Source organism: Pongo abelii, chromosome 1 (genome assembly GCF_028885655.2).
Source record: "Pongo abelii isolate AG06213 chromosome 1, NHGRI_mPonAbe1-v2.0_pri, whole genome shotgun sequence".
NCBI lineage: Eukaryota > Metazoa > Chordata > Mammalia > Primates > Hominidae > Pongo > Pongo abelii.
In genome coordinates, this window is record NC_071985.2 from 78,788,509 (window position 1) to 78,815,992 (window position 27,484).

Below are 27,484 nucleotides of genomic sequence, written 5' to 3' on the forward strand. Positions count from 1 at the left end.
CTGTGCTCTTTATCTAATGAATTCCAATTGAATTTGGTTAGTTCTCATTGACTCTTTAAAAGGAGGCAGCTCCATTTGCCTCTTACAACACGGTTGTGAAGGAAGATCTTAGCAGGTTGGCTTTTCCTTTGACTGCTGGAGGCTGGCTCTAAGAGCCCATGGAGGTGGTGGTTTTCTGTGGAATCTGATTTGGGTCTTTGGGAGGCCAGCTGGAGTAACAGCTTTGTTATAAAGAGTGTTCTGGAGGAATGAGCAGTCCCAGGCAGGTACAGTCCTTTGGGAAACTCTCAAAGTAACTCATTGAACCCCCTATCCTTTTATGAGCTTTATTCATAGAATCCTCATCTTTTTCTCCCTTTTCCCAACCTTTAATAAGAGAACAAAAGATCACTTAAAACAATCAATTTTTAGGTTTATTTTTTACTTTTAATAAGCCAATACTGTAAGAGCACCATTTCAGCACAACACAATCATTTGTGAAGTAAGGGGTTTTAGTTGAGATCTGTGAAAATAGTTTATATGGGAAAGAGGTATGATGGCTCAGAGTGCTGTCAAGAACAGCTTTCTTTCTAAAATGAACCTGTAACTTTCCAACAACCTTCAAATGCACAGAAATCTTAGTTGTCATTCTCTAGCATTAGACATAGTGGAGCTGGGAGAGGCTCAGGAATACCAGTGGTAGCCCTGGGGCCAGCCAGGGAAGTGACGGGGTGGCCTTTACTATTTGAATACGGTTTATAACTGTGAAGGCAATACTGCAGTAAGAAAGGAATTGGAGCATTGTAAATCTACTCTGTGCATCTTCCATTTAGGAAATCTTTTACTTATAGGAAAATCAGAAAAATAGCCACAAGCAAAGCCAGAAAGCTAAAGAGTTTAAGAAAACTTTCAAAGGGAGATGGAGACTCTTGTAAAACTCGAGCTTTGATGACCTTGAATGTTCGGTCCCACTGGGTCATGATGGCATTTCTGGCTCCTTCCCATTTTCCTGGGCCAGTCAAGCGGAACTGGTATGGTGAGCATGGGCCAAAGAAGATGGTCAGAGCCAGATGTGGATCCATTAGGAGCATAGAGAACAGGTTGGGTTTTGCATTGATATAGGTCAGGAGTTCATCTATGTATGTGATATAATCTGATTGCAAAGCCTTGCAGTAGCACAAGCCAAACCTTTATAAAAGGAAGATTGGGGGAAAAGGTGAAGACAAAAAAATTAATAATGATAATCTTAGAACAAGTACAAGTGCCCAAAGCAAACAAATACTGCTGCAGAATTTGGGATGGTTTCTGCATTTTCCCCTTTATTTCCCTACCTATCTAATGTTCTCCTTCTGTTTCTTAAATCAAGATGAGTCCCTTCAAAAGATATTTTATACATATGGCTTTTAATGGGTACTCTGAGTGCTCATAATACATCTTAGTTCTTTTGTGAAATAATTAGCAATTTCTAGAGGAAAATATATTTTAAAATTTCTAAATCTTTATAAAATTCCATTATTCAGTAATAACAAATCTAGTGATTTGCATAATGTGAAAAGCCACAAAAATCTATAGGGTAAAATTCTCTGAAATGCTGGTATTAGGCTTTAATTAATTAATTAACTTTTTTTTTCTTTTCTTTGTTTTTTGTTTTTTTTTGTTTTTTTGAGACAAGGTCTTGCTCTGTCACCTAGGCTGGAGTGCAGTGGCATGATCATAGCTCACTGCAACCTTGAACTCCTCGGCTCAAGCGATCCTCCTGGCTCAGGAATAGGTGGGACTACAAGCATAAGCCACCATGCCTAAATAACTTTTTTTTTTTTTGTAGGGATGGGGGCTTGCTGTGTTGTCCAGGCTGGTCTCAAAGTCCTGAGCTCAAATGATCCTCCTGCCTTAGCCTCCCAAAGTGCTGGGATTACAGGCATGAGCCACTGCACCTGGCCCCTAAAATTGTTTGCTGACATGGATGACAAGATTTTCATTGTATAGCAGTTCTAATTAGTTATCTATTACACTGGAGTTCCATAATGAAAATCCAATCATATCCCAGGTTGAGGATAAAGAAGAGACATCTAAAATGCTATTATTGTTTTGGAATTTAGTACCTTGACAAGGATAGATCAACCCTTGAAGTTTGGGAATATATATGAATAAGGGAGTGATAACAAGTTCCTTAGATGCAATGATTTTAGAACTTGCTGGGTTTTTTTTTTTGCCACAAAACCTTTATTTCAAGTGAAAATGTATATCAAACGCAGAAACATATGAACAGATAACAGATGAACAGATGAACAGATAAAACAAAGTGGGTACAATCAGAAATGTTTTGGTTGGATTGAGAGTGAGAGGGGAGGGCCAAGACTCTTTACTTTGCTGGCCATCAGTCTTCCATTGTAGCCTTGAGTGGTAGCCACAGAGCACAGCATAAGTGGAAACCTTTCCCATAGAGAAGTGCTCAATAAACTTTATTCTGAAAAAGGCCATTTTTTCAGACAGTAAATGTCTCAGGCTTTGAGAGCCACATTACAGTTTCTATCTCAACTGCTAAACAACTTTGGTACTGTAACACAAAAACAGCCATTGACAATATGTAAATGAATAAACATGGCTGTGTTCTAATAAAATTTTATTTATGGCCAGTATGGTTTCCATTTCATATGATTTTTCACATACTACAAAATTTTATTTTTCTTCTTCATTTTTTCCAGCCAATTATAAATGAAGAGCAAAAGCAACACTCTGAATAAAAACAATAGAACTGATAAAGACTTGTTCAATGAATGAACGAGCAGACACTTCTAGTGTCAGAGTAAATAGGTACAACTGCTTGCCTGTTGATTATGGATAAAATATTGAATAATGTACCTGGTAGATTAGGATTAATTATGTAGCACTTGACTTGGATTCCAAACTCTATGTGATGCTAGAAAACCATGGGCTGAAGTGATGACTTTGGGGACATTAAAAATTCTAAATTCCCCTTTCCCTTCTCTCTTCTTAAATAGGCTCTCCTAGTATTTTTCTTCTAAGTCTCAGATGCTTCTTTTTTTCTCCAATGTAACTTTCATCTGTCTGCTATTGTTTTTCTTTTTTTTCTTTTTCTTTTTTTTTTAAACTACTTTCAGTTATAATTTAAAAAGGGTGCATTAAGTAGTTAACTTACCAACTGGGCTTGTTTTCTTTCCTTGCATTAATTTCCTCCATCATGACACTTGGTGGTGGTAACTTATTTACACCTGTAGGATTAAAATAAAAACCCCAAATGCAACTTAAGTTTAGGTCTAGCTGTTGACTTATGGATAAAGATGCTTTACTATGGCTCCCCTTTCATGTCTAGTACCAGCTACTCATTGGTCTTTCTGGCAAAAATGTTAGCAGCCTGAGCTGACTGGTTGTATGCTCCTGGTAATAATGCCATCAGCTGAAAAGATAAGCATCTGGTCATCTCACTAGTTATTTGATATAGCAGAATCTCACAACTAGTTTGGCTGAATGTTGTCACTCAGTTGCTTGAGTTTAAAAATTTTAATTGAGCCAGTTGATTCAGTCAACTGACAGAACTGTTAACTGTCATTTTTGTTTTAGTCAAAATAACAGGTAGCTGTGTGCAGTGTGCATGTCTGTAGTCTCCACTACTCAGGAGGCTGAGGTAGGAGGATTGCTTGAGACCAGGAGTTTGAGGCTGCAGTAATCTATGATCATGCCTATGAATAGCCACTGCACACTAGTCTGGACAAGATAGTGAGATCCTGTCTCTTAAAAATAAAAAAGAAAAAATATAACAGTTGACATAGATACAGCCTATATTTTTGACCCCTGATATACCATTTATGCAGTAATGGAACAAATCATTATGACAGTATAATTCAGCAAACAATAGAATGCATCCTGCTTTTAAAGATTCTGTTATTTTAAATAGAAGCCAGAGGAATAATAGTCTCAACATTTCCAGTATCCAGAATCACATGGCAAACCAAAAACACATGCCCTGCTATTTCTTACACTTACCTTTCAGGACTCGAACAGCCCACCGAGCTTGTGTTTCTCCTGTAGGTATCATGGAGCCCAAGGGTTTGATGAGGCCAATAATGGCCAGGGTTGGCTTTTGCAGATGTGCAGGGAAGATATACTTGTACAGTGAGGCCTGGCCATCTTCAACTTTCACTACAGACTCATCAAGGAAGGGGAAAGCAAATGTGTATCCAGTGGCAAAGACAATGATATCAATAGGCTCTTCCTTTGAAGTGTTGTTAAATATGACAGAGTTTTCCTTTACCTCTTTTATGCTTGGCCTGATGAACACTTTCCCAGTGATGATGCGGCCTGGGAGCTCATCATTTAGCACAAACTCTTTCAGCTGAGTCCTAAACAAAAACATGAACGGGGGGAGACTTGTCAGTGAACAATACAGCCAGCTCTCCCATCTCTTTACCTTCCTCTCTCTTTCTGGGGCTTTCTTCTTGGCTGGACAAGAATTGCTGCAAGTCTTGGGAGATGTTACTTCAGTGGAAGGGGATTCATGAATGTTCAAGAAGGATTATAAAATATGCTTGCCATTTACTAGAGTTTGGAAGCCTGAGGTGGAAGCCAGCACCTTCTCTAGCTTCTGTTTCTCTTGCTGATTTTTAGCATTCATCTATCACTGTCATTCTAGAGAGGGCTGAGAGCTGAAGGGCTACAAGGGAAACCAGGGACTTCTAGATTGGATGAGAACTTCTGAAAGCTCTAGTCTCTTCTTCGGAAAAAGTTGTATAAGGGAAACATGCATGTATTTAAAGGAACAAGGGCAGAATCGTCTTTTTCTGGCTATACCTTTGGAATCACAAGACAAACACTTTGTGAGTTGATCTTGTATAAGCCAAGTCATTTTTTGGGCCAAGGTCAATCTTGACAACGGGAAGAAGGTTCTACCATTAGAGAGATGGTGAGGGGCAACTATGGGATTCAGTTTTTCCCACACAGTGAAACTAGGCAAGTGTGTTTCTTTTGTCAACAAAGTCATAGACAAATCATTCTCTTTTGGTTGCTACAGCTAAGTATCAAGTAACTTGCCAAGGTCACAGAGTTCACTTACTACTCAGTGAGCTTGGGTAAATGGCTGAATTTTGCTATTTCAGTTTCTCCATAATAAAAGGATTATTATAATAATACTTAAAGTGTTGCTGACAAGGTGAAATACATAATTTCACTTTCTGAGTACTTAAGAACAGTTAGCTGTTATTATCAAGCAAATTTGTACCAAGTGTTCCAACACATTCAGCCATGTTGCTGTGGTACTGCCTGGCTTGCATAGGCTGCTGGAAAGGCAGAGGCTCCTTCTTCCTAAAAGCCCTTGGCAGTCACATTATATTTACCTGTCTTCTGGTATTAAGCTGTAATTTGCATGATTGAGCCAGTTGTTTATCTTTCGCGCCATCAACCAAGTCACAATTGGTGTTGGGAGGGAATTTCTCAACATGTTCTGAAATCGTGTCATGAACACCATGTCCCATGGGTAGCCCGAGTCAAAGATTCGGCTGATCACCCATCCCCCTCCCGTGGTGCTGAGGAACACCTGGAAGCAATCAAAGACATCCCTTCATTTGACACTGTGAACACGGCTGGCTGGTTCTGCCAAAGATTCAAGAAGTGTCATGAATGGAAAGGCACTGAAAAGTCTGCCACTCTCAAAATACATCCCTGACAAGATAGTCTTGGTTCTTCTAACTTCTATTTTAAAGTTAATCCTTTTGAGATTAGGATTCAGAGCATCTAGAGTATTAAAATGCCTTAAGACATATTATTGAATACTTATTATCTGCCAGCCTTTAGCAAACCATAGGGACCTAAAGTCTATGTAAGAAAACAATGAACAGGTGATTGCTAGTTTGTGTGCTCACTATCATTGTAGGCAGTAAGAACAGGGAATGGCAGTATCAGAGTTGTCTAGAGTTTCAGTGCAAACCATTGGCTTAAATGACAGCAAAATTCAGTACTACAATTACTTTTGGTATTTGTTCTTTTTAACATTGGCTGTTTGAGTTTACCAGTTGACTGAATTCATGAAGCGAATAGTTTTAGTACTTACACAGTAAGGAGTTTCCTTTACAATTGTTTACAAAGAAAATAATTAGTTAAGCAATCTGTTACTTTGCTGATACAAAACAGCTGATTTAACAGATTGTTTCTTCCCCCACCAAACTGGGGAGCCAGCAACTAGTATATATTAGTTAGCTGAATGGCCCTCAATGAGTTTACAGCATAGTTGAAAAGAAGATATATATGATAAAAGGTAATTTGCAATATTAAGAATTTAAAAGTGAAAACTGAGGGGTGCCAATTACAATATTACTTACATTCTGAATAGGGAGAGATCACTTCGTGTTGGAGTGAGATATCTGGGAAGGTAAAGCTAGATTGTAATAGAAGAGAAAGGGGCTCTGAAGAAGAGACAGCGGTAGCGTGAGCAAAGGGGAACTAAAGACAGGAACTGGAAAACGCTACAGTTGATTATCATGCAAGAAATAGAAGTTAAAATTAAAATGGCAGATTTGGTCCAGATTATAGAAAACTCTCTGATGCAGAGCTACTACATCTGCAATTTTTTTTTTTTCAGGTAAAGAGAATAATTAGAGGTTTTTCAGCATGAGAGTGCTATAATGAAAGCAGGCTTTTCTGAGGATTTGTTTGTTGGTAGTTGGGGTCTAGATGGCTTGTTGTGGGTGGCAGTGACCTGTGGATAGTGGTACAAGGCAAAAGTAAAATGCAGGGCAAAACCCTTGAGAAGCCTGAAGGTAGGAGGTAGAAGAGGATAGTTAGGAACACAGGCTTTGAGTCAAAGAGACCTGGGTTTGAGAACTGGCTCTGCCACATGCTAGTGATAAGATTTTAGGCAGGTTCTTTAACTTCTCTAAGCCTTGGTTCCCTCATATGCAGTCAAGGATACTAACAGTACCCACTTCAGTGGCTTGTTCTGATGATTGGTTAAAGTAGTGCAGTAAAAACACATTTAGTGCAGTGCTGGCCACAAAATAATCCTAATAAATATTAACTATTTCTACAACTATTATTAGGAGGACAATGCAATATCCTCAGTGTGAGGTAGCATGGACCTGATGAGGGTGTTGGTAATTAATAAGGAGAGGAAGGGGCAAATGGGAGATAGTAGCAGGAAAAAGTTGGTAGAATTTTCTGACCTATGGGACTGAGTAGGGAAGAAATATGTCCTGTAGCTCTTGTTGGATGGCTGGGAAAAATGACAAAAAAAAAAAAAAAAAGTAAAAAGAAGTCAGAGAAGTTGGTTTTGGAGGGAAGATGACAACTGTAATTCGTAGAAAAATTTGTGAACATTCAGTAAAAATTAAATTCCTTAGTAATCTGTTGTTTGCATGTGAGGCATTTTATTCCTTTAACATTTATCGTGGTGTCAAACACCATTTGCTTGAGGCATGCATCTTAAGATAAAGCTCTTCACCCAGTAACATCAGGAATGTACCTTTTCTGCCAGGTGGCTGGCCTCCACAGCAATGTCTGTGCCAGAATTTCCCATTCCAATCACAAGGACTCTCTTGTCCTTAAATATATCTGGATGCTTATATTGCCGGCTATGAAAGTACTGGCCTTTAAAGGCATTAATACCTATAGAAAATCAAAGAGAAGTCACACAGAGAATTTACAGGATCAGTGAATGAAACATAAATATTTTTCAGTTGATAACATTCTTTTGACAGATGATTTTGGTCATTTTTACTAGTATTCTCAAGTTTGAGAAAATATGAATACATGACTTTACAAGACATTGGCAGGTAATTATTTAATGGGGGTTATTACTCCATCTCACTAGATAGGCCTCCAGTTTTACTTACTAGATAGTTAACTACTGAGCTGAAATATTGTGGCATAAAGATATATGAAGCAAAAGTATAAGGAGTCATTATCATTTTAAAGGTTGATAAAAGTCAATAGGACAATAATATTCTATTGATTAATACTTGATTTGTATAAGCTTTTCATAAGCAAGGAGCAAGGACAAAGAAGCTTACGGGAACTGTGAGTCAGTATCTCTTTTCAGAAACCTTTTTGACCACTGCTATGTGCCTGGTACTGTGCTAGATGGTATGGGGGGAATAAGATAAATAAAATGTTGTCCCTATTCACAAAGTTTCGTGTTAGTTGGGGAAGTTCACTTGGTGACTGACTGTAACTGAGGCTGAGTTTGCTGGGTCGGCCAGAGTTGGCTCAGAGAAAAAGGAATGATGTCAGTTACACCAGGATTCAATCTACTGGGCTAACTTGATAGGATACCTTAGGCAGTGATGCTGAATCTTATTGAAACATCACATGAATGGAGAAGGTTTGAAAATACTCTTTTTTTTTTTTTTAACAGCAATAATTTAAGCAGAAAATACTCTTAAGACAACATTACATAATCAGAAGTAATATGTGCTAAACAAAGAACTTCTTTTTTCCTAAAAAAAGTAATAAGACCTCTAGATTCTCAGGGGAAAAATGTATATACTTGTGGGGAGTGGCCTTACAAGGCCTGCTGGCTCTTTAGCTCACCTTGAATTAGTAGAAATCTAACACGAATCCAAGTTAAAACCTAACCACAACACAGAGCATTTGGAATTTAGCAAGGATGCAACTAAGTTCCCATATTTACTCAGCACAGGAACCCGATATGGATCAGAGAACTGTTGAGAAGAAAGAGCTGGAAAGCCTAAGTAGAAAATAGAATTATCTCTGGATCTCATGTTATTTTAGATTCTCTTTGGATAGGCTTTGTTTTGGGGGGTCACAAATAGACAAAAATGAGACTCTGTGGCTGTCTCTTAACAGACTAATACTTTCTCTTATCTCACAGGAAGACAGAGTAAGAACTTACATTAGGTAAATGTGGCTGTGTTAGTAAGCAGAATGTCCTATCTAAGAAAAAAATTTATAATATAAATAAGAAAAAAGGTAAATAGCAGAATATATATATGTGAATAATAAAAGTAGTCATCTTGGGAAATCATACGTTTATTCTAACTGTGATACCTATTATTTTTACTAAGACTTTTTAGCGCACCTTCTCTGGAATTGCTTCTAGAGCTTGTGATACATATTTTTAAATATCTTCAGTGAATTTGAATTTTTTTGACAGTTAACAACCATCGCAAGGAGTATGTGCCATCTAAGCAAGTCTGCTGTAAGTCAGGAGATAGAGAGGTTGAGAGAACTCCTCTTCAAGTCTAAAATTAAAGAATTTTAGAGCTCAAAGACTCCTTAATCATTTAGCCAGGGATTTTAAATTGGTAGTGGTTGATAAGACGGGTTTTAAGAAAGACTGCAAGCCTTGTAGAGCTCTTCTTGCTTGATTTGTGATGTATACTCTTGGTTAAAGTAATCCAAGCTCTTCAATTTGTGGGTGAATTTGAGGCTTAGAAAAGTTAAATGGGCGACCCAAGACTATCAGCTAGGTGGTTGTATATGCTAGAATTCATACCTGCTGGGTCCGTACCTCTTCTACTCAAACTGAGCATATTGGCTCAATTGCTTTCAGGTATGCTTTATTATTTTAATCTGATGTAAACTTGTGTGACTTTGAGGGGCAAATCCAGGACCATGAGAGGTGTATGTTTAGGGTATTGGAATCACTGCAGGTCATATGGAGACTGTGGTTTCTCCACTGGACTCCATAAAACTCTATTCATTCCTCCAATACAGGTTACATGTTGCCTTATTCACCTCTATATTCTTAGCACCTAGTGCAATATACTGTAAGTGCTGAATGAATGTAGTTTACTCCCTATGCCATGGAACTTTCTGGATTCTTGCAGTGACTAGGTACTCCTTTCTGGAATTTTGGAGTGGATGGCTGCTTAGAGCCTTGCTCTGCAGGCAAGAATGACAAAAAATTGGGTTGTCTTCTGTGATGATGAGATTCCATTATTGAACGGGTTCAAGAAGAGGCTATGGAGCCTCTCTCAGAATTGCTGAAAAATAATTTCCTGCATTGGGAAGAAGACTGAACTTGGTTCTTTCCAATTCAATGATTTTATTCTCTGGCAATTTTCAGGATATACTTTATCCTAATCTAACCTGATCTGAGTGACCTCTGGGGGCAGATCCAGAACCATAGCATGTTCATAAATTTATTGTGGTAAGATGAGTCTTGGGATCATTCTAGGCAATCATTAGATGATTTGGAGAAAAGTTTCTTAAAGTTTTAACTTTTTGAATGCTTGTTATAGATGAAATAAACCAAACCATTTCATTTTCTGTTCCATTGAATTAAAATCCAGTTAAAATTTGGCATAGATTAACATGACTATGGTTGCAAAAGGCAGATAAGAAAACTGAGACCCAAAGATGTCTTAACTTGTCTCCCAAGACTAATCTCCCTCTTGACTATTGACCAGTGCCGTAAACCTCTAATCTAATTGCTATCACTCACATAAAAGGAACAAATAGAAAAAATTACTTTTTTCTTTATTCACAGATTGACTTTTGTGGCCTCTAAACTCAACTTTGGCAATGTGTACCTGCTGCTGAAGTTAATGACTTGTGTAAGCATCCCATGTCTTAGAAGACTTTCTGAGTGCTACCAGTCACTTGAGGGACATTGAATCTTGGTAAAGCATAAAACTGCTTATAAAGTTATCCATTTTGCTCTTATGTATTCACAGATTGTTTGGAACAAATGAAAGCCAAAAACTGGCCAGAAAATGCTGGCTAGAAAAAAACAAAACAAAACAAAAAAAGCCTCCTCCTACCTCCCAACTTTAACTATTTAATGGAACAGCCATAGGAATTCATTCCGAGACCAATCAAGCATCAGAATGGCTCCCACGAGAAAACTTAAAGTTAGTTACAGAAAATGCTGTACCTGGAAAGGAGTCCAGTGGCAAATAAGGATTAGTAAGAAAGCCAGTGCAGACCATGACAGCATCAAAGATGGCTGACTCTTGCTTCTCTTCATGCATAGTGACCACCTCCCATTGGCCAGAGACAGCAAAATCTGAGCATTTTGTTACACTGCAGACTTTGGTCTGAAAAAGGAATCACAGATATGATTAGCAGTTGTCAATGTTCCATTAAGCACTTGCCAGTTGATGTACCATTGATATTTTAAAGGTTCTAGAACACAGAATAAACATAATTAATAAGTATAACCCTAGAAACCTAATCAGGCTACCGGACTAATCATGATTCCCTAGATGGAAGTAGTCTAAGCTTGGAGAGATATCTAAGACAAGTGATGGCATCCAAAGATTTTAAGTGATTTGCTCAAATTCTCACAGAAAGTGATAGAATCAGAATTAGAACCTAAGTTTCTGATGACTTTTTCATTATTCTTTCTGTTATGCAACCTCATTTCTCACAGGGCTGTCTCTTTAACAAAAATTTCTTTGACAGATACATGGGTAAGATATAATTGAAAACATGAATTTGGTCCTGTGTATATTAGCATGAGGTTTTATAGAATATGTTGCTGAAGTTTTTCCAGAACTAGAAAGCAATTGAAAAGTGCTAACATTATGGCCTGAATTTTTTTGAGAGTAGTCCACATTTCAAAGAATCTATTTTTTGCTCTTAGTGAGTACATACATGTCCATGATTACTGGGCTTTGGTTCAGGAAATATATGTACAATAAATCTCAGACAAGTCAAATTTAAAAGGATAAATTATTCACTGACCAAGAGGCTTGCTATCTTTCTTTCCTTTCTAAAGTTTTTAAAGAATATAGGCTTCTGAAGTCCCTCTTAATAGGTTCACTATTTGATTTATACTATTTGAAGTGCTTATTGTGTTTCTACATTTGTAGTGCAACTGTCTTTTCTAAAAGTAAATTTTCAGTTAGTTTAAAATCTTTCAAAATAGATTTATTTTTAATCATAAAAATAATAAATATGTAGCCTGGGCAACATGGCAAAACCCCATCTTTACAAAAAAAATACAAAAAATTAGCCAGATGTGGTGGCCCATGCCTGTAGTCCCAGCTACTCAGGAGGCTGATTTGGGAGAATCACCTGTGCTTGGGAACTCAAGGCTTCAGTGAGCCATGATAGTGTCATTGCACTCCAGCCTGGGAAACAGAGTGAGGCCCTGTCTCAAAAAAAAAAAAGCTTGTCATTAAAAATTTGGAATATATACAGAGTAATGAGAAGCAAAATCAAACAAAATCAACTACAGATCACATTTGAGTACTAGCTATTTGTGTTTACTTTTTTTTTTTTTTTTTTTTTGAGACGGAGTCTCGCTTTGTTACCCAGGCTGGAGTGCAGTGGTGCAATCTCGGCTCACTGCAACCTCCGCTTCCCTGGTTCAAGAGATTCTCCTGCCTCAGCCTTCTGAGTAGCTGAGACTACAGGCCCATGCCACCGTGCCTGGCTAATTTTTTGTATTTTTAGTAGAGATGGGGTTTCACCGTGTTAGCCAGAATGGTCTTTATCTCCTGACTTCATGATCCACCCACCTTGGCCCCCCAAAGTGCTGGGATTACAGGTGTGAGCCACTGCACCTGGCCTTGTGTTTACTTTTTAAAACTTTGGTGAACATCTAGCTTTTTAAAATTTGTTCTAAAGTGGCCTTGTGCCTGGCACAGTGGCTCATGCCTATAATCCCCACCCTTTGGGAGGCCAAGGCAGGAGGATAGCTTGAGCTCAGGAGTTCAAGACCACCCTGGGTGGCATAGTGAGACCTTATCTCTACTAAAAATTAAAAAAAAATAGCTGGGCATGGTAGTATGTGCCTATAGTCCCAGCTATTAATAGTTGGGAGGCTGAAGTGGGAGAATTTCTTGAGCCTAGGAGGTGGAGGCTGCAGTGAGACAAGATCCTGCCACTGTACTCCAGCCTGGGTGACAGAGACTTTGTTTCAAACAACAACAACAAAATAAAAAAGGTCTTGGGCAGCATGTGGTAAAGGAAATGCTTCAAATTCAGAAATTTTGATGCATTAAAAAGATTTTTATGTGTTGTATATATTCATTATGATAATGCTTTATTTTTACTGTGTCCATTGCAAAATAAGGAAGTGGAATAAAATACTCTTTGGAAATCTGTTTAGGAGGATGTATTAGTCCATTTTCACACTGCTGATAAAGACAGACTAGAGATTGGGCAATTTATGAAGGAAAAAGGTCTAATGGAGAACTCACAGTTCCATGTGGCTGGAGAAGCATCACAATCATGGCAGGAGCAAAGAGGAGCAAGTCATATCTTACATGATGATGTCAGGCAAAGAGAGAGCTTGTGCAGGGAAATTCTGCCTTATAAAACCATCAGATCTTGTGAGACTTATTCACTGTCACTAGAACAGCATGGGAAAGACCTACCCTCATGATTTGGTTACCTCCCACTGGGCCCCTCTCACAACATGTGAGAATTCAAGATGACATTTGGGTGGGGACACAGACAAACAATATTACTCTACCCCTGGCCCATCCCAAATCTCATGTCCTCACATTTCAAAAGCAATTACGCCTTCCCAACAGTCCCCCCAAAGTCTTAACTCATTTCAGCCTTAACTCAAAAGTCCACAGTCCAAAGTCTCAACTGAGACACGGCAAGTCCCTTCCGCCTATGAGCCTGTAAAATCAAAAGTTGGTTAGTTACTTCCTAGATACAGTGGGGGTACAGGCATTGGGTAAATACAGCCATTCCAAATGGGAGAAATTGGTCAAAACAAAGGGGCTACAGGCCCCATGCAAGTCTGAAATCCAGCAGGCCAGTCAAATCTTAAAGCTCCAAAATGATCTCCTTTGACTCTATGTCTCACATCCAGGTCACACTGATGTGAGAGGTGGGTTACCATGGTCTTGGGCAGCTCTGCTCCTGTGGCTTTTCAGGGTACAGCTTCCCTCCTGGCTGCTTTCACAGGCTGGCATTGAGTGTCCGCAGCTTTTCCAGGCACATGCAAGCTGTCAGTGGATCTAACATTCTGGGGTCTGAAGGATGGTGGCCCTCTTCTCACAGCTCCACTAGGCAGTGCCCCAGTAGAGACTCTGTGTGGGGGCTCTGACCCCACATTTACCTTCTGCACTGCCCTAGCAGAGGTTTTCCATGAGATCCCTGCCCCTGCAGCAAACTTCTACCTGCACATCCAGGCAATTCCATATATCCTGTGAAATCTAGGTGAAGGTTCCCAAACCTCAATTCTTGACTTCTCTTTATTGCAGGCTCAACACAATGTGGAGGCTGCCAGATCTTGGGGCTTGCACCCTCTGAAGCCACTGCCTGAGCTCTATGTTGGCCCCTTTTAGCCACAGCTGGAGCAGCTGGGATGCAGGGCACCAAGTCCCTTGGCTGCACACAGCATGGGGGCTCTGGGCCTGGCCCATGAAACCACTTTTTCCTCCTAGGCCTCCAGGCCTGTGATGGGAAGGGCTGTGGTGAACACCTCTGACGTGCCCTGGAGATATTTTCCCCATTGTTTTGGGGATTAACATTCGGCTCCTTGTTATTTATGCAAATTTCTGCAGTTGGCTTGGATTTCTTCTCAGAAAATAAGATTTTCTTTTCTATTGCATTGTCAGGCTGCAGATTTTCTGAACTTTTGTGCTCTGATTCCCTTTTAAAACTGAATGCCTTTAACAGCACCCAAGTCACCTCTTTATTGCTTTGCTGCTTAGAAATTTCTTCTGCCAGATACCCTAAATCATCTCTCAAGTTCAAAGTTCCATAAATCTCTAGGGCAGGAGTAAAATGCCACCAGTTTCATTGCTAGAACATAAGAAGAGGCAGTACATTGAGCTCCATAGAGACAGCACTGGGGCAAGTGAGAGCCGGATGGGCACTGGGCAACTCTGTGCCTCACTGAGGAAAAATAACTAAACATTGGCAAAGGAGATTCTAAGAAGCCAAGAGGCAAAATGTCATCATATGCATTTTTTTGTGCAAACTTGTCGGGAAGAGCATAAGAAGTAGCACCCAGATGCTTCAGTCAACTTCTAAGAGTTTTTTAAGAAAGGCTCAGAGAGGTGGAAGACCATGTCTGCTAAAGAGAAAGGAAAATTTGAAGATATGGCAAAGGCGGACAAGGCCCATTATGAAAGAGAAATGGAAACCTAAATCCCTCCCAAAGGGGAGACAAAAAAAGAAGTTCAAGGATCCCAATGCACCCAAGAGACCTCCTTCAGCCTTTTCCCTGTTCTGCTCTGAGTATCGCCCAAAAATCAAAAGAGAACATCTTGGCCTGCCCATTAGTGATGTTGCGAAGAAACTGGGAGAGATGTGTAATAACACTGCTGCAGATGACAAGCAGCCTTGTGAAAAGAAGGCTGCAAAGCTGAAGGAAAAATACAAAAAGGATATTGCTGCATATTGAGCTAAAGGAAAGCCTGATGCAGCAAAAAAGGGATTTATCAAAGCTGAAAAAAGCAAGAAAAAGAAGGAAGAGGAGGAAGATGAGGAAGATGAAGAGGATGATGATGAGGAGGAAGATGAAGAAGATGAAGATGAAGAAGATGAAGAATAAGTTGGTTCTAGTGCAGTTTTTTTTCCTGTCTATAAAGCATTTAACCCCTCTGTACACAAGTCACTCCTTTTAAAGAAAAAAATTGAAATGTAAGTCTGTGTAGGATTTGTTTTTAAACTGTACAGTGTCTTTTTTTATAAAGTTAACACACTACCGAATGTGTCTTTAGATAGCCCTGTCCTGGTGGTGTTTTCAATAGCCACTAACCTTGCCTGGTGCAGTATGGGGGTTGTAAATTGGCATGGAAATTTAAAGCAGGTTCTTGTTGGTGCACAGCACAAATTAGTTATATATGGGGATGGTAGTTTTTTCATCTTCAGCTGTCTCTGATGCAGCTTATAGAAAATAATTGTTGTTCTGTTAACTGAATACCACTCTGTAATTGCAAAAAAAAAAAAGGTGCAGCTGTTTTGTTTATATTCTGAATGCTTCTAAGTAAATACAAATTTTTTATTAGTATTGTTGTCCTTTTCATAGGTCTGAAATTTTTCTTTTTGAGGGGAAGCTAGTCTTTGCTTTTGCCCATTTTGAATCACATGAATTATTACAGTGTTTATCCTTTCACATAGTTAGCTAATAAAAAGCTTTTGTCTACACATCCTGCATATCATATGGGGGTAAAGTTAAGTTGAGATAGTTTTCATCCATAACTGAACATCCAAAATCTTGATCAGCTAAGAAATTTCAAAGATCAGATAGTTGTAGATATGTGGCATTATTTCTGACGGCTCTGTTCTGTTCCATTGATCTATATCTCTGTTTTGGTACCAGTACCATGCTGTTTTGGTTACTGTAGCCTTGTAGTATAGTTTGAAGTCAGGTAGCATGATGCCTCCAGCTTTGTTCTTTTGGCTTAGGATTGACTTGGCGATGTGGGCTCTTTTTTGGTTCCATATGAACTTTAAAGTAGTTTTTTCCAATTCTGTGAAGAAAGTCATTGGTAGCTTGATGGGGATGGCATTGAATCTGTAAATTACCTTGGGCAGTATGGCCATTTTCATGATATTGATTCTTCTTACCCATGAGCATGGAATGTTCTTCCATTTGTTTGTATCCTCTTTTATTTCCTCGAGCAGTGGTTTGTAGTTCTCCTTGAAGAGGTCCTTCACATCCCTTGTAAGTTGGATTCCTAGGTATTTTATTCTCTTTGAAGCAATTGTGAATGGGAGTTCACTCATGATTTGGCTCTCTGTTTGTCTGTTATTGGTGTATAAGAATGCTTGTGATTTTTGTACATTGATTTTGTATCCTGAGACTTTGCTGAAGTTGCTTATCAGCTTAAGGAGATTTTAGGCTGAGACAATGGGGTTTTCTAGATATACAATCATGTCGCCTGCATACAGGGACAATTTGACTTCCTCTTTTCCTAATTGAATACCCTTGATTTCCTTCTCCTGCCTAATTGCCCTGGCCAGAACTTCCAACACTATGTTGAATAGAAGTGGTGAGAGAGGGCATCCCTGTCTTGTGCCAGTTTTCAAAGGGAATGCTTCCAGTTTTTGCCCATTCAGTATGATATTGGCTGTGGGTTTGTCACAGAAATAATGCCACATATCTACAACTATCTGATCTTTGACAAACCTGAGAAAAACAAGAGATGGGGAAAGGATTCCCTATTTAATAAATGGTGCTGGGAAAACTGGCTAGCCATATGGAGAAAGCTGAAACTGGATCCCTTCTTTACACCTTATACAAAAATCAATTCAAGATGGATTAAAGACTGAAATGGTAGACCTAAAACCATAAAAACCCTAGAAGAAAACCTAGGCATTACCATTCAGGACATAGGCATGGGCAAGGACTTCATGTCTAAAACACCAAAAGCAATGGCAACAAAAGCCAAAATTGACAAATGGGATCTAATTAAACTAAAGAGCTTCTGCACAGCAAAAGAAACTACCATCAGAGTGAACAGGCAACCTACAAAATGGGAGAAAATTTTTGCAACCTACTCATCTGACAAAGGGCTAATATCCAGAATCTACAATGAACTCCAACAAATTTACAAGAAAAAAACAAACAACCCCATCAAAAAGTGGGCGAAGGACATGAACAGACATTTCTCAAAAGAAGACATTTATGCAGCCAAAAAACACATGAAAAAATGCTCACCATCACTGGACATCAGAGAAATGCAAATCAAAACTACAATGAGATACCATCTCACACCAGTTAGAATGGCAATCATTAAAAAGTCAGGAAACAACAGGTGCTGGAGAGGATGTGGAGAAATAGGAACACTTTTACACTGTTGGTGGGACTGTAAACTAGTTCAACCCATGTGGAAGTCAGTGTGGCGATTCCTCAGGGATCTAGAACTAGAAATTCCATTCGACCCAGCCATCCCATTACTGGGTATATACCCAAAGGACTATAAATCATGCTGCTATAAAGACACATGCACACGTATGTTTATTGCAGCATTATTCACAATAGCAAAGACTTGGAACCAACCCAAATGTCCAACAATGATAGACTGGATTAAGAAAATGTGGCACATATACACCATGGAATACTATGCAACCATAAAAAATGATGAGTTCATGTCCTTTGTAGGGACATGGATGAAATTGGAAATCATCATTCTCAGTAAACTATTGCAAGAACAAAAAACCAAACACCGCATATTCTCACTCATAGGTGGGAATTGAACAATGAGAACACATGGACACAGGAAGGGGAACATCACACTTCGGGGACTGTTGTGGGGTGGGGGGAGGGGGGAGGGATAGCATTGGGAGATATACCTAATGCTAGATGACGAGTTAGTGGGTGCAGCGCACCAGCATGGCACATGTATACATATGTAACTAACCTGCACATTGCGCACATGTACCATAAAACCTAAAGTATAATAATAAAAAATAAAAAAATTAAAAAAAATAAAAAAAAAATTCACAGGTTTTGGAAATAAAAAAAAAAAAAAGAAATTTCACATAGCCCACTTACATTTACAAACTGAAGAGTAATCAATCTACTCAAAGCATGGGATTACTAGAATCAAACGTTTTGAAAGTCTGTCCTTGAAGGACTAATAGAAAAGTATGTTCTAACCTTTACATGAGGACTGTATTCTTTAACTTCCATTACCATGTAATGGCAGTTATATTTTGCAGTTCCCACATTAAAGAAGACCTGAGAATGTATCCCCAAAAGCGTGAGCTTAAAATACAAGACTGCCATATTAAATTTTTTGTTGACATTAGTCTCAGTGAAGACTATGAAAATGCTGGCTATAGATGTCTTTTCCCATTTATCTAAATATGGACTGCTCAGGAAATGAGACTTTCCATTAAAAGTATTTTTAATTAATTGGGCCAGCTTTTAAAACAAAGATGCCACATTCAAAATAGCGTATATTTTCCTATATTATGGTTTGCCCCCTCATAAATCCAAATAGGAGGAAAGAAGACACTTAAATTTTGCATCTCAGTATGAATTATTCAATTTATTTGAATGATTTTTCTTTACAAAACAAACTCATTCATTAGTCATGTTTATCTGCTTAGCAGTTTAGGGAACAATTTGGCAATTTTGTGATTTTCAAGATTATCATTGTCTTAAGGTGCCAGTATTTTAAAATAGTGTTATTGTAATTTTACATGCTTTTGTGATGGAGTGCTGTTTTGTTATATAACTTTGACTTGGATTCTTTCCATTTGCATTTGTTTATGTAATTTCAGGAGGAATACTGAACATCTGAGTCCCAGATGATACTAATAAACTAATAATTGCAGAGGTTTTTTTAAAACAAACAAACAAACAAAAAAACATAACAAGAGTCACCTTTGCTCCAGTTCCCAACAAGTTCCTCCTCTCCATCTGAGACCATCTCAGCCTGGACCTTGTTGTTCATATCACTATCAGCATTTTTGTCAAAGCCATTCAACAAGTCTCTAGAAAGTTCCAAAGTTTACTACATTTTCCTTTCTTCTTCTGAGCCCTCCAAACTGTTCTAACCTCTGCCGGTTCCACAGTTCCAAAGTCACTTCTACATTTTTTAGTATCTTTTCACCACCTCCCCACTCTACTGGTCCCAATTTACTGTATTAATTTTCATGCTGCTGATAAAGACATACCAGAGACCTGGCAATTTACAAAGGAAAGAAGTTTAATGGAGAACTCACAGTTCCTTGTGGCTGGGGAAGCCTCACAATCATGGTGGAAGATAAAGAAGAGCAAATCACATCTTACGTGCATGGCAGCAGACAAAGAGAGAGCTTGTGCAGGGAAGCTCCACCTTATAAAGCCATCAGATCTCATGAGACTTATTCACTATCAGGAGAACAGCATGGGAAAGACCCACCCCCATGGTTCAATTACCTCCCACTGAGTCCCTCCCACAACATGTGAAAATTCAAGATGAGATTTGGATGGCGACACAGCCAAACCACATCAGAGGACTTTTAAGGTCGTGAATGTGAATGCAAATTTTATTTTCCACTTGTTTTGGTCAATGTCTCCATTTGTGTTGCTTTCTGTGAATTCTCTGTGAATTCCTCATCATCCTTATCTCTGATAGGGGAGGGAGAAAGGAGAAGGGAAACATAGATTTTCATATGTTTCTTGGAGAGGAAACAGAGAAAAAAAGGAAAAAAAAGGACAAAAAGGATATATTATTCATTTGTCCCTGTCCTACTACCTTCCTCCTGTCTCCAACCTCTGAAATGGGAGAGGAAGGGGTCATTGTAGAACAACAATATTCGAAGATTTTTCTATTCTCAAGAATATCTAGAAAAGATTTCTTTCACATAGCAAGGTTCTCTTGTGTATGGGCCACTGCACATGTCCATTCCTATAAAAGGATAGTCAAGAAGAGAGTGTGAGCTGGGAGCAGTGGCTCATGCCTGTAATCCCAGCACTTTGGGAGGCCAAGGCAGGATGATTGCTTGAGCCCAGGTGTTTGAGACTGCTTGGCCAACATGGTGAGACCCCATCGCTACAAAATATAAAAAGCTAGCTGGGTGTGGTGGTGTGCACCTGTGTTCCCAGCTACTTGGGAGGCTGAGGTGAGAGAATCACCTGAGCTTAGGAAGTCCAGGCTGCAGTGAGTCATGATCATGCCACTGCACTCCAGCCTGGGCAACAAAGTGAGACCCTGTCTCAAAAACAAACAAACAAACAAACAAACAAAAAACCAAACAGGAGACTGGGGAAGGGGGCTGGTAGTTCTCAGTGTCCATGTGGGCAGGCATTTGGCCCAAGCTGAAAATGTGGCTTGATATTTTTTAGGTTCCCTAAGATACTTGGATATAAGTATTGCAAACTAAAATTTTATACTTGTGAATCTTTACACAAAGTATCCACCCCCACCTCCAGATTTACTTGAAGTGGGGAGTGAGTATAGGGAGAAAATAAATACAGCCAGGTGTCATTAATATTGCCAGTTTAGTATCTCATCTACAGAGCCCAGGGCTAGGCTGGACAGGTAAGAGAAAATAGGTAGGAAATACTTTCTGACTACTAACTGATGTTTTGTGTCTTACCTTGAATTGAATGTGTTTCAGAAGGTCGAAGTGGTTTGCATACATTTTGAGATATTCCAGGAATTGAGAATTTGGCACATAGTTTGGATAATCTTCTGGGAATGGAAAGTCTGAGTAACAAGACATCTCCTTGCAGCTGTTGGAAACCACAGACTTGTAGAGACTGGCTCTGCCTTCTTCAACATGTTCCTGTACAAACAGTGCACACACATGAACATTCATTGCATGCTCATCAATAAGCCTGGGAAGAACTCACCGGTCCAGATGCACACAGTATCATTGCCAAGCACAGGAGAATATAGAAATACATGAGAATAAGGAAGTAGTATTTATTTGAATGATGGACAATTGCTAGGTAATTTGGTTTTATGGGGTATTCTGGAAATGATTATGGAGAAGATGGTTCAGATTATGAAGGATCTTGTATCCAAAGTTAAGGAATTTGGATTTTACAGGAAGGTTATGCCAATCTACTGAACGTTCTAAATACAGAAGTGATTCATATCACTTCTAAATTTTGGAAAGATAACTCTGGTTCTACAAAAGGTGAATTAGAGGGAGCTGGGAAGGAAGGAAGGGGGCGCTAGCCAGGAGCCTAATACACAAATCCACTTGATTGCTAATGAGGGCATGAGCAGAGGCAATGACAGCTGGAACCCAGAAAGGTGAGATTTGTGAGATGGCAGTAAGGTAGAACACAGAGGATTGCAAAACCAATTAGATTTAGGGGTTGAGAGAGGAAGCAGTCAAAGGTTTCCAGATTGGACAACTGTGTGTGGCAAAGCACTAACAAATTTCCCACCCCCAGTTTTTACTCAAATAACTAGCAAATACCAATATCTCATAAGACTACTGCAAAGTTGAATGATAAACAGTTTTAGTAATGTCTTTAATATACATTGCCTCTGTCTTTTGGGGAGTAGTATGGAGGATTATTCTGATTTCAGTGGCAAGGTTCTTGTATTTTAACATTATTTACCGTCTTGCATATGTATAGTTCATTTTCCCTGTGAAATAAAAATTATTTAATTTATGTGAACAAGTAGAAACATGAACATAAATCTCACATATGGAGAGGGCTTTCTCTGTTTCTGCAAAGGATATGAATTGATATCATATATAGATTCATGTATCTGTCTGAAATATACAGCAATCACAGATAACAAAATTATAAACATATCTCTGTGGTTTAAATTAATGTTATTTATCTCATTGACTGATAAGAGTTGATTACAACCTGCTTGTCTGCGGCCCACCTGTCACACAGACTCAGCTAAAATGCTTGAGAAAGATGACTATTTAAATCTTGATATTTTATTCAGCTGGAATATCTAAAGCAGTGTTATTCAAATATAGTCTGCAGAGCAATACTGATATGAATGGTTTGTTACTAGTCTGTTACAGGATAAATACAGAAATCAAGAGTAAGCATTTAGAAACTTTTATAGCAATAATTTGACATTGCTCAATATGTAAGCATGTGGACACCGTTTTGTTGAACAGGATATAAATCAGTCTTGTTTTTGTCTAACTTGTGTGATGAGTTTGAGTTGTGTACTAGTCATACGCCATAGGACTGTATTATCATGTGCGATGTTTTAAGGTTATTTTGAAAATTGTTATCCAAAAGTGCATAAAATCTGGAATCATTTTCTTTCATTGAAAGATTATTTATATTTAATCTTACAGTATAAGTTATTTGAACTGGCTACGGATAAAAGATTGAAGATACATTAAAAAAAAGTAGCACTATCAGTTTCATTTTGGATAGCAGTTAAAAAAAATACCCTGAACTTGCTGAGACTGGTTTAAAAATCTCTTCCTCATTTCAATCAACATACCTCTATGAGCCTCCTTTCTCTACTTTGACTGCTGTTAAGCAATGTTTAGAAATAGTTTAGATACACATTATGCCCTGCAAAGAGCATTGCCATCCATTCAAACCAGATTAGGTAAATTGACAACCAGGAAGCAAGATTAATTGTCATATTAAAAACCTTAAATAGTAATATAAAAAATGTGTATTTAAAATGTGTCTACCAGTGTTTAACATGGAGAACTGCAATTTCATACAAAATATTTGTTTGGCAAAAAGTTACAAGAGTAATGATGACTCTCTGTGTCAATTGCCTATGTGCACACTTTCAAAGAACAATGTGTTCATTTTTTGTTAATTGTTTTCCCTTATATCTATGTTGTTTAATGACACTTACTGAAATTAATTTTATAATTTCCGACTCTATAAATTTCAAATTTACATTTTGTATTTTTTGTTTGTGTCATTTTCATTTTTCTAAGAATTCTTTTTTTTTTCTTTTTTTTTTTTTGAGACTGAGCCTCTCTCTGTCGCCCAGGTTAGCGTGCAGTGGCTTGATCTCTGCTCACTGCAAGCTCTGCCTCCCGGGTTCATGCCATTCTCCTGCCTCAGCCTTCGGAGTAGCTGGGACTACAGGCGCCCGCCACCACGCCCAGCTAATTTTTTGTTATTTTCAGTAGAGACGGGGTTTCACCGTGTTAGCCAGGATGGTCTCAATCTCCTGACCTTGTGATCCGCCCGTCTCGGCCTCCCAAAGTGCTGGGATTACAGGCATGAGCCACCTCGCCCGGCCGGATTCTTTTTTATTATATTTGACAACAGTCTACAATTAATTGGAAGAAAACTTGATTGTTCTTCACTGTTTGGGAAGCACAGCTCTGTAGCTCAGCGCCTTTTAATTTTGTTAGGAACTGCTTGGGTAGTCTTATTAACATGTGGATGCTGACTCTGTAAGTCAGGGTGAGCCTGAGATTGTGCATTTCTTTTTTTTTAATTTGAGACGGAGTCTCGCTCTGTCGCCCAGGCTGGAGTGCAGTGACCCGATCTTGGCTCACTGCAAGCTCCGCCTCCTGGGTTCACGACTTTCTCCTGCCTCAGCCTCCTGAGTAGCTGGGACTACAGGCGCCCGCCACCACGCCCTGCTAATTTTTTTTTTTTTTTTCATATTTTTAGTAGAGACGGGGTTTCACCATGTTAGCCAGGATGGTTTCCATCTCCTGACCTCGTGATCCGCCCGCTTCGGCCTCCCAAATTGCTGAGATTACAGGCGCGAGCCACTGCCCCTGTCGGAGACTGCGCATTTATAAGAAACTCCTATGCAGATGCTGCTGGCCCATGGACCATATTTTGGGTGAGAGTGCTTTAGGATGCCCAATAGGATGTATAGACGCCACATAAACACTTTTGAATTTACCAGTAGACACATTGAAAAAGTAAAAAGAAACAAGTGAAATTAATTTTAAGAGTATATTTTATTTAACTCAATATACCCAAAATATAATTTTTCTCTCTCTCTATATATAAATTTAGTATATATATAAATTTGTGTGTGTATATATATATATACAAATTAAAAATTTTAAAGCATTTTGTAATGGCATATTTAAATATCAGCAATTCATTGGAACTGAATAAGCCAGGGAACCATTTATTTTATGAGAACTTAAGGCCAATGAACTAACAAAAATAGAGGGAAAAATAACCCTTCTGTTTCTCAAAACGTAGGAAGATAATTTTCAAGGCAGAAAGATGAAGCACTTCCAGGAAACACTGAAGCCTGTTGTGAAATAATGTATCACAGATGTTAAGAAACTGTAGCTTAGAGAGGAAACTTAGCCCTTAGGATAAAATCTAAGACCAATACTTACTCTTGTCTCTCTTTCCTTCTACTGACTGTTTCTCCTGGAAATAGAAAAGGTCTGGAATATTTAGCATATATACAGGGAGTATGAGTCCATGTCCCTTCTGAATGGTAGTGGTGGAACCTGTCCCCTCACCTCCAGTGTTTGCCTCACTGTGCAATCTGCCCCAGTGATTCCCAGGCCCTGCCAGACTTCAATACCTGCACCCTCCCACCCGTGCTGCAGACACTCTGGGAATTGTACCTGGTGGGGGTCCACCAGTTGCCTTGAACTCCGAGTGTGGAAGCACATGCCCTCTAAAAATGGATGGGGCAACTTAGGGGATTTTTGTTTTCATGAAGAGAAAAATGAGTGAGTAGAGAAAAAAGGAGAGGAGGGTTGAACCGTGAAAAGAGGGAAGAGACTAAGAGCATGAGCAGAGGGGTTTCTGTCCTTCTGGTCCACTTTGGTCCTACAGCACAGTGGGGAGGTCACCATCACCACTGGGACACTTGCTGGGACTCCTTGAGATGCAGCCCAGGATTTGCCTAATTCTTGAGCTGTGAAACAGACTTCAGAAATGCATGCAATGTAGTTCTTAACAGAATAGGCCTCAATGTCAGACTGCCTGGGTTCATACTCAAGCTCTACGTTTTTAGCTGGCTGATCTGGGAATTTTCTTATCTTCTCTCAGTTTCCATATCTATATGATGGAATGGCAATATTACATAGCCCCTAGGAGAAATTGGAGTGATAGCTATCATGCTAATGGAACAATGAAGCAATGGTATCATGTTAATGGTACTAATGGAACAATGCTTCTAGGCTGTCAATAATATTAATCATTACTTGTATTATTCTTTCACAGCTACCAAGGAAATTTACTTTCTTGAGCTTGTATCCTTCAGGCAGGAGTGTAGGCAATGGGAAGAAAATTTTGTCAGGTCAGCTCTTTTCTTTCTCATTTTAAAAACAGATATAAAGTGATAATAAAATTCACCCCTAAATAGAGACCTTCTCTCTATATGCACAACATTCACGTCTCCTGTTCTTCAAGAATGTTAATTTCTTCCTTCTTTTCATTTCCTTAAAACAGCTGGCACCCATTTTACTTTGTTGTCCCTTCTGCCTAGTGAGAGTCAGACTCTCACTGGAGGACAGGGTCCAGTTTCTGGGTCTATATCGCAGGAGAGCTGTGGAAACCTCAGAGGAAATTTGAGGAACCTCCAAGAATGCAAGCTCCATGAGGATAGGGGCCTGTCAGGGGTACCCCACTAGGATGATAGTAATTAAAAAATGTTTATTTAATATACGAATAGACGTTTTAGAAATAAGGCTTTTAATGAAAGGTTACAGGAATCAGATTTACCAAACCTAAAGAAGAAATAGTTGAGGAACTATTCTTGTGATTTAAAAGTGTGAAGTATTTTTACACTTCATCATTGTTCTCACTGAATGTAAAAAATATGGTATGTAAGGCACATAGTAGGGTTTCAATCAATGTTTGTTGAATAAATGAAAGTGTGCATGTGCCGAGGAAAAGAACTGGATGCACATGAGGAAGATATCATTCTAGGGAGGGTTACTGGTCTCCAGCAAATGTTACAGGGAGGTGAAGGATGAAGCACAGTGTATTTCTACCCCACAGTACTGTTAGTCACCTCTAGATGATGTCTGTGTGCTTTTACCTGAAGACTGGCTAGCTGGGTAGCTGGGATTACAGGCGCACGCCACCATGCCTGGCTAATTTTCGTATTTTTAGTAGAGATGGGGTTTTGTCATGTTGACCAGGCTGGTCTTGAACTCCTGACCTCAGGTGATCTGTCCACCTTGGCCTTCCAAAGTGCTGGGATTACAGGCGTGAGCCACTGTGCCTGGCTGACCTTCTTTATTTTTCTAATTCTCCAAGGTCTCTTCCTATACTAAAATTCTCTGAAAGTAATATTTGATGATAATTCCTCAAATTTTGTTTCAAGTATCACTTTATAACGGTGATAGTCAACCTACAGTGTTACTTTCCTAAGCCTCCCCTCCCTCTCAAGAGTCTGAGAAGTGTTTCACACACATGTCTAGCCTCTACTTGGGTCAGAAGTGGTTCTTTATCCCTGTAGCATTTTTCTTTTTAGTGGTTTCCACCCTCTCTCCTTCCCCAGTGTATGATGTTCTTTCTTTTTCATTGTAACTCGTGCCTTATCTCTCTTTTCCTTAAAACTGTGGTAGCTGGCAGAGGCCAGAGTCACGACATTGTGACTATCCAATGAAACGCAGTAATTTATTTATTTACTTTTGTCTTTTTTTTCCTTTTTATGGAGAACAGAACGGGGTCTTGCTATGTTGCCCAGGCAGGTCTTGAACTCCTGGGCTCAAGCTATCCTCCTGCCTCTGCCTCCCTAAGAGCTGGGATTACAGGCATGAACCACCGCGCCTGGCCAAAATGCAGTAATTTATAATGTCTATATTCTCTCGGCCCTCTACCTATCTGGAAATGGAAACTGTCACCACATGTGTTTTATTGGATGTCTGCAATTTGCCTTTCTACTTTTGCATTATGGTCCCTTCCACCCTAAGGCCGTAAGAATTCCCTTTTGAACACTTTCTAGCAAGCACAGCCATTGCCAGGGCAGGGTTTTTGATTCTACAGGTTTTAAGTGGGCCACCTACCTTGAGTGCAAAGACATCTCTAACCTTTTGTGTGTGTGTGTGTGTGTGTGTGGCATGTGTATGTGTGTGCCTGTGTGTGTTGGGGAAGGAGGGAAAGGAATGTCTCTAGAAAGACTCAGGAGACTCATCGCATATTAGAGCTGAAGGCACCTTCAAGGTTGCCTAGTTTAGGAATTTCCAGTCAAGCTTTAGAGAAATCTCAAGGCATTACAGAGGTGCCTAAAAAGGCTGCAGTGTCAAGAGAAGGCTGCTGCATGAAGGT

The 27,484-nt window shown here is 39.2% G+C and overlaps 1 protein-coding gene and 1 pseudogene across 1 annotated transcript in view; one reads left to right on the forward strand and one right to left on the reverse strand.

Moving 5' to 3' along the window:
• Nucleotides 1–403: 403 nt before the first annotated feature.
• The window catches only part of FMO1 (flavin containing dimethylaniline monoxygenase 1), a gene marked incomplete at its 5' end in the record, with an annotated part of 39,942 nt that continues 12,861 nt past the window's right edge, over nucleotides 404–27,484 (reverse strand). Inside the window, 7 exon segments of the mRNA NM_001133249.1 lie at nucleotides 404–1,167; nucleotides 3,140–3,212; nucleotides 3,985–4,340; nucleotides 5,331–5,530; nucleotides 7,451–7,593; nucleotides 10,826–10,988; nucleotides 20,905–21,093. Coding sequence (NP_001126721.1) covers nucleotides 825–1,167; nucleotides 3,140–3,212; nucleotides 3,985–4,340; nucleotides 5,331–5,530; nucleotides 7,451–7,593; nucleotides 10,826–10,988; nucleotides 20,905–21,093 — 1,467 coding nt within the window. The 3' untranslated portion in view covers nucleotides 404–824.
• On the forward strand, nucleotides 14,739–15,830 carry LOC112135793 (high mobility group protein B1-like; annotated as a pseudogene).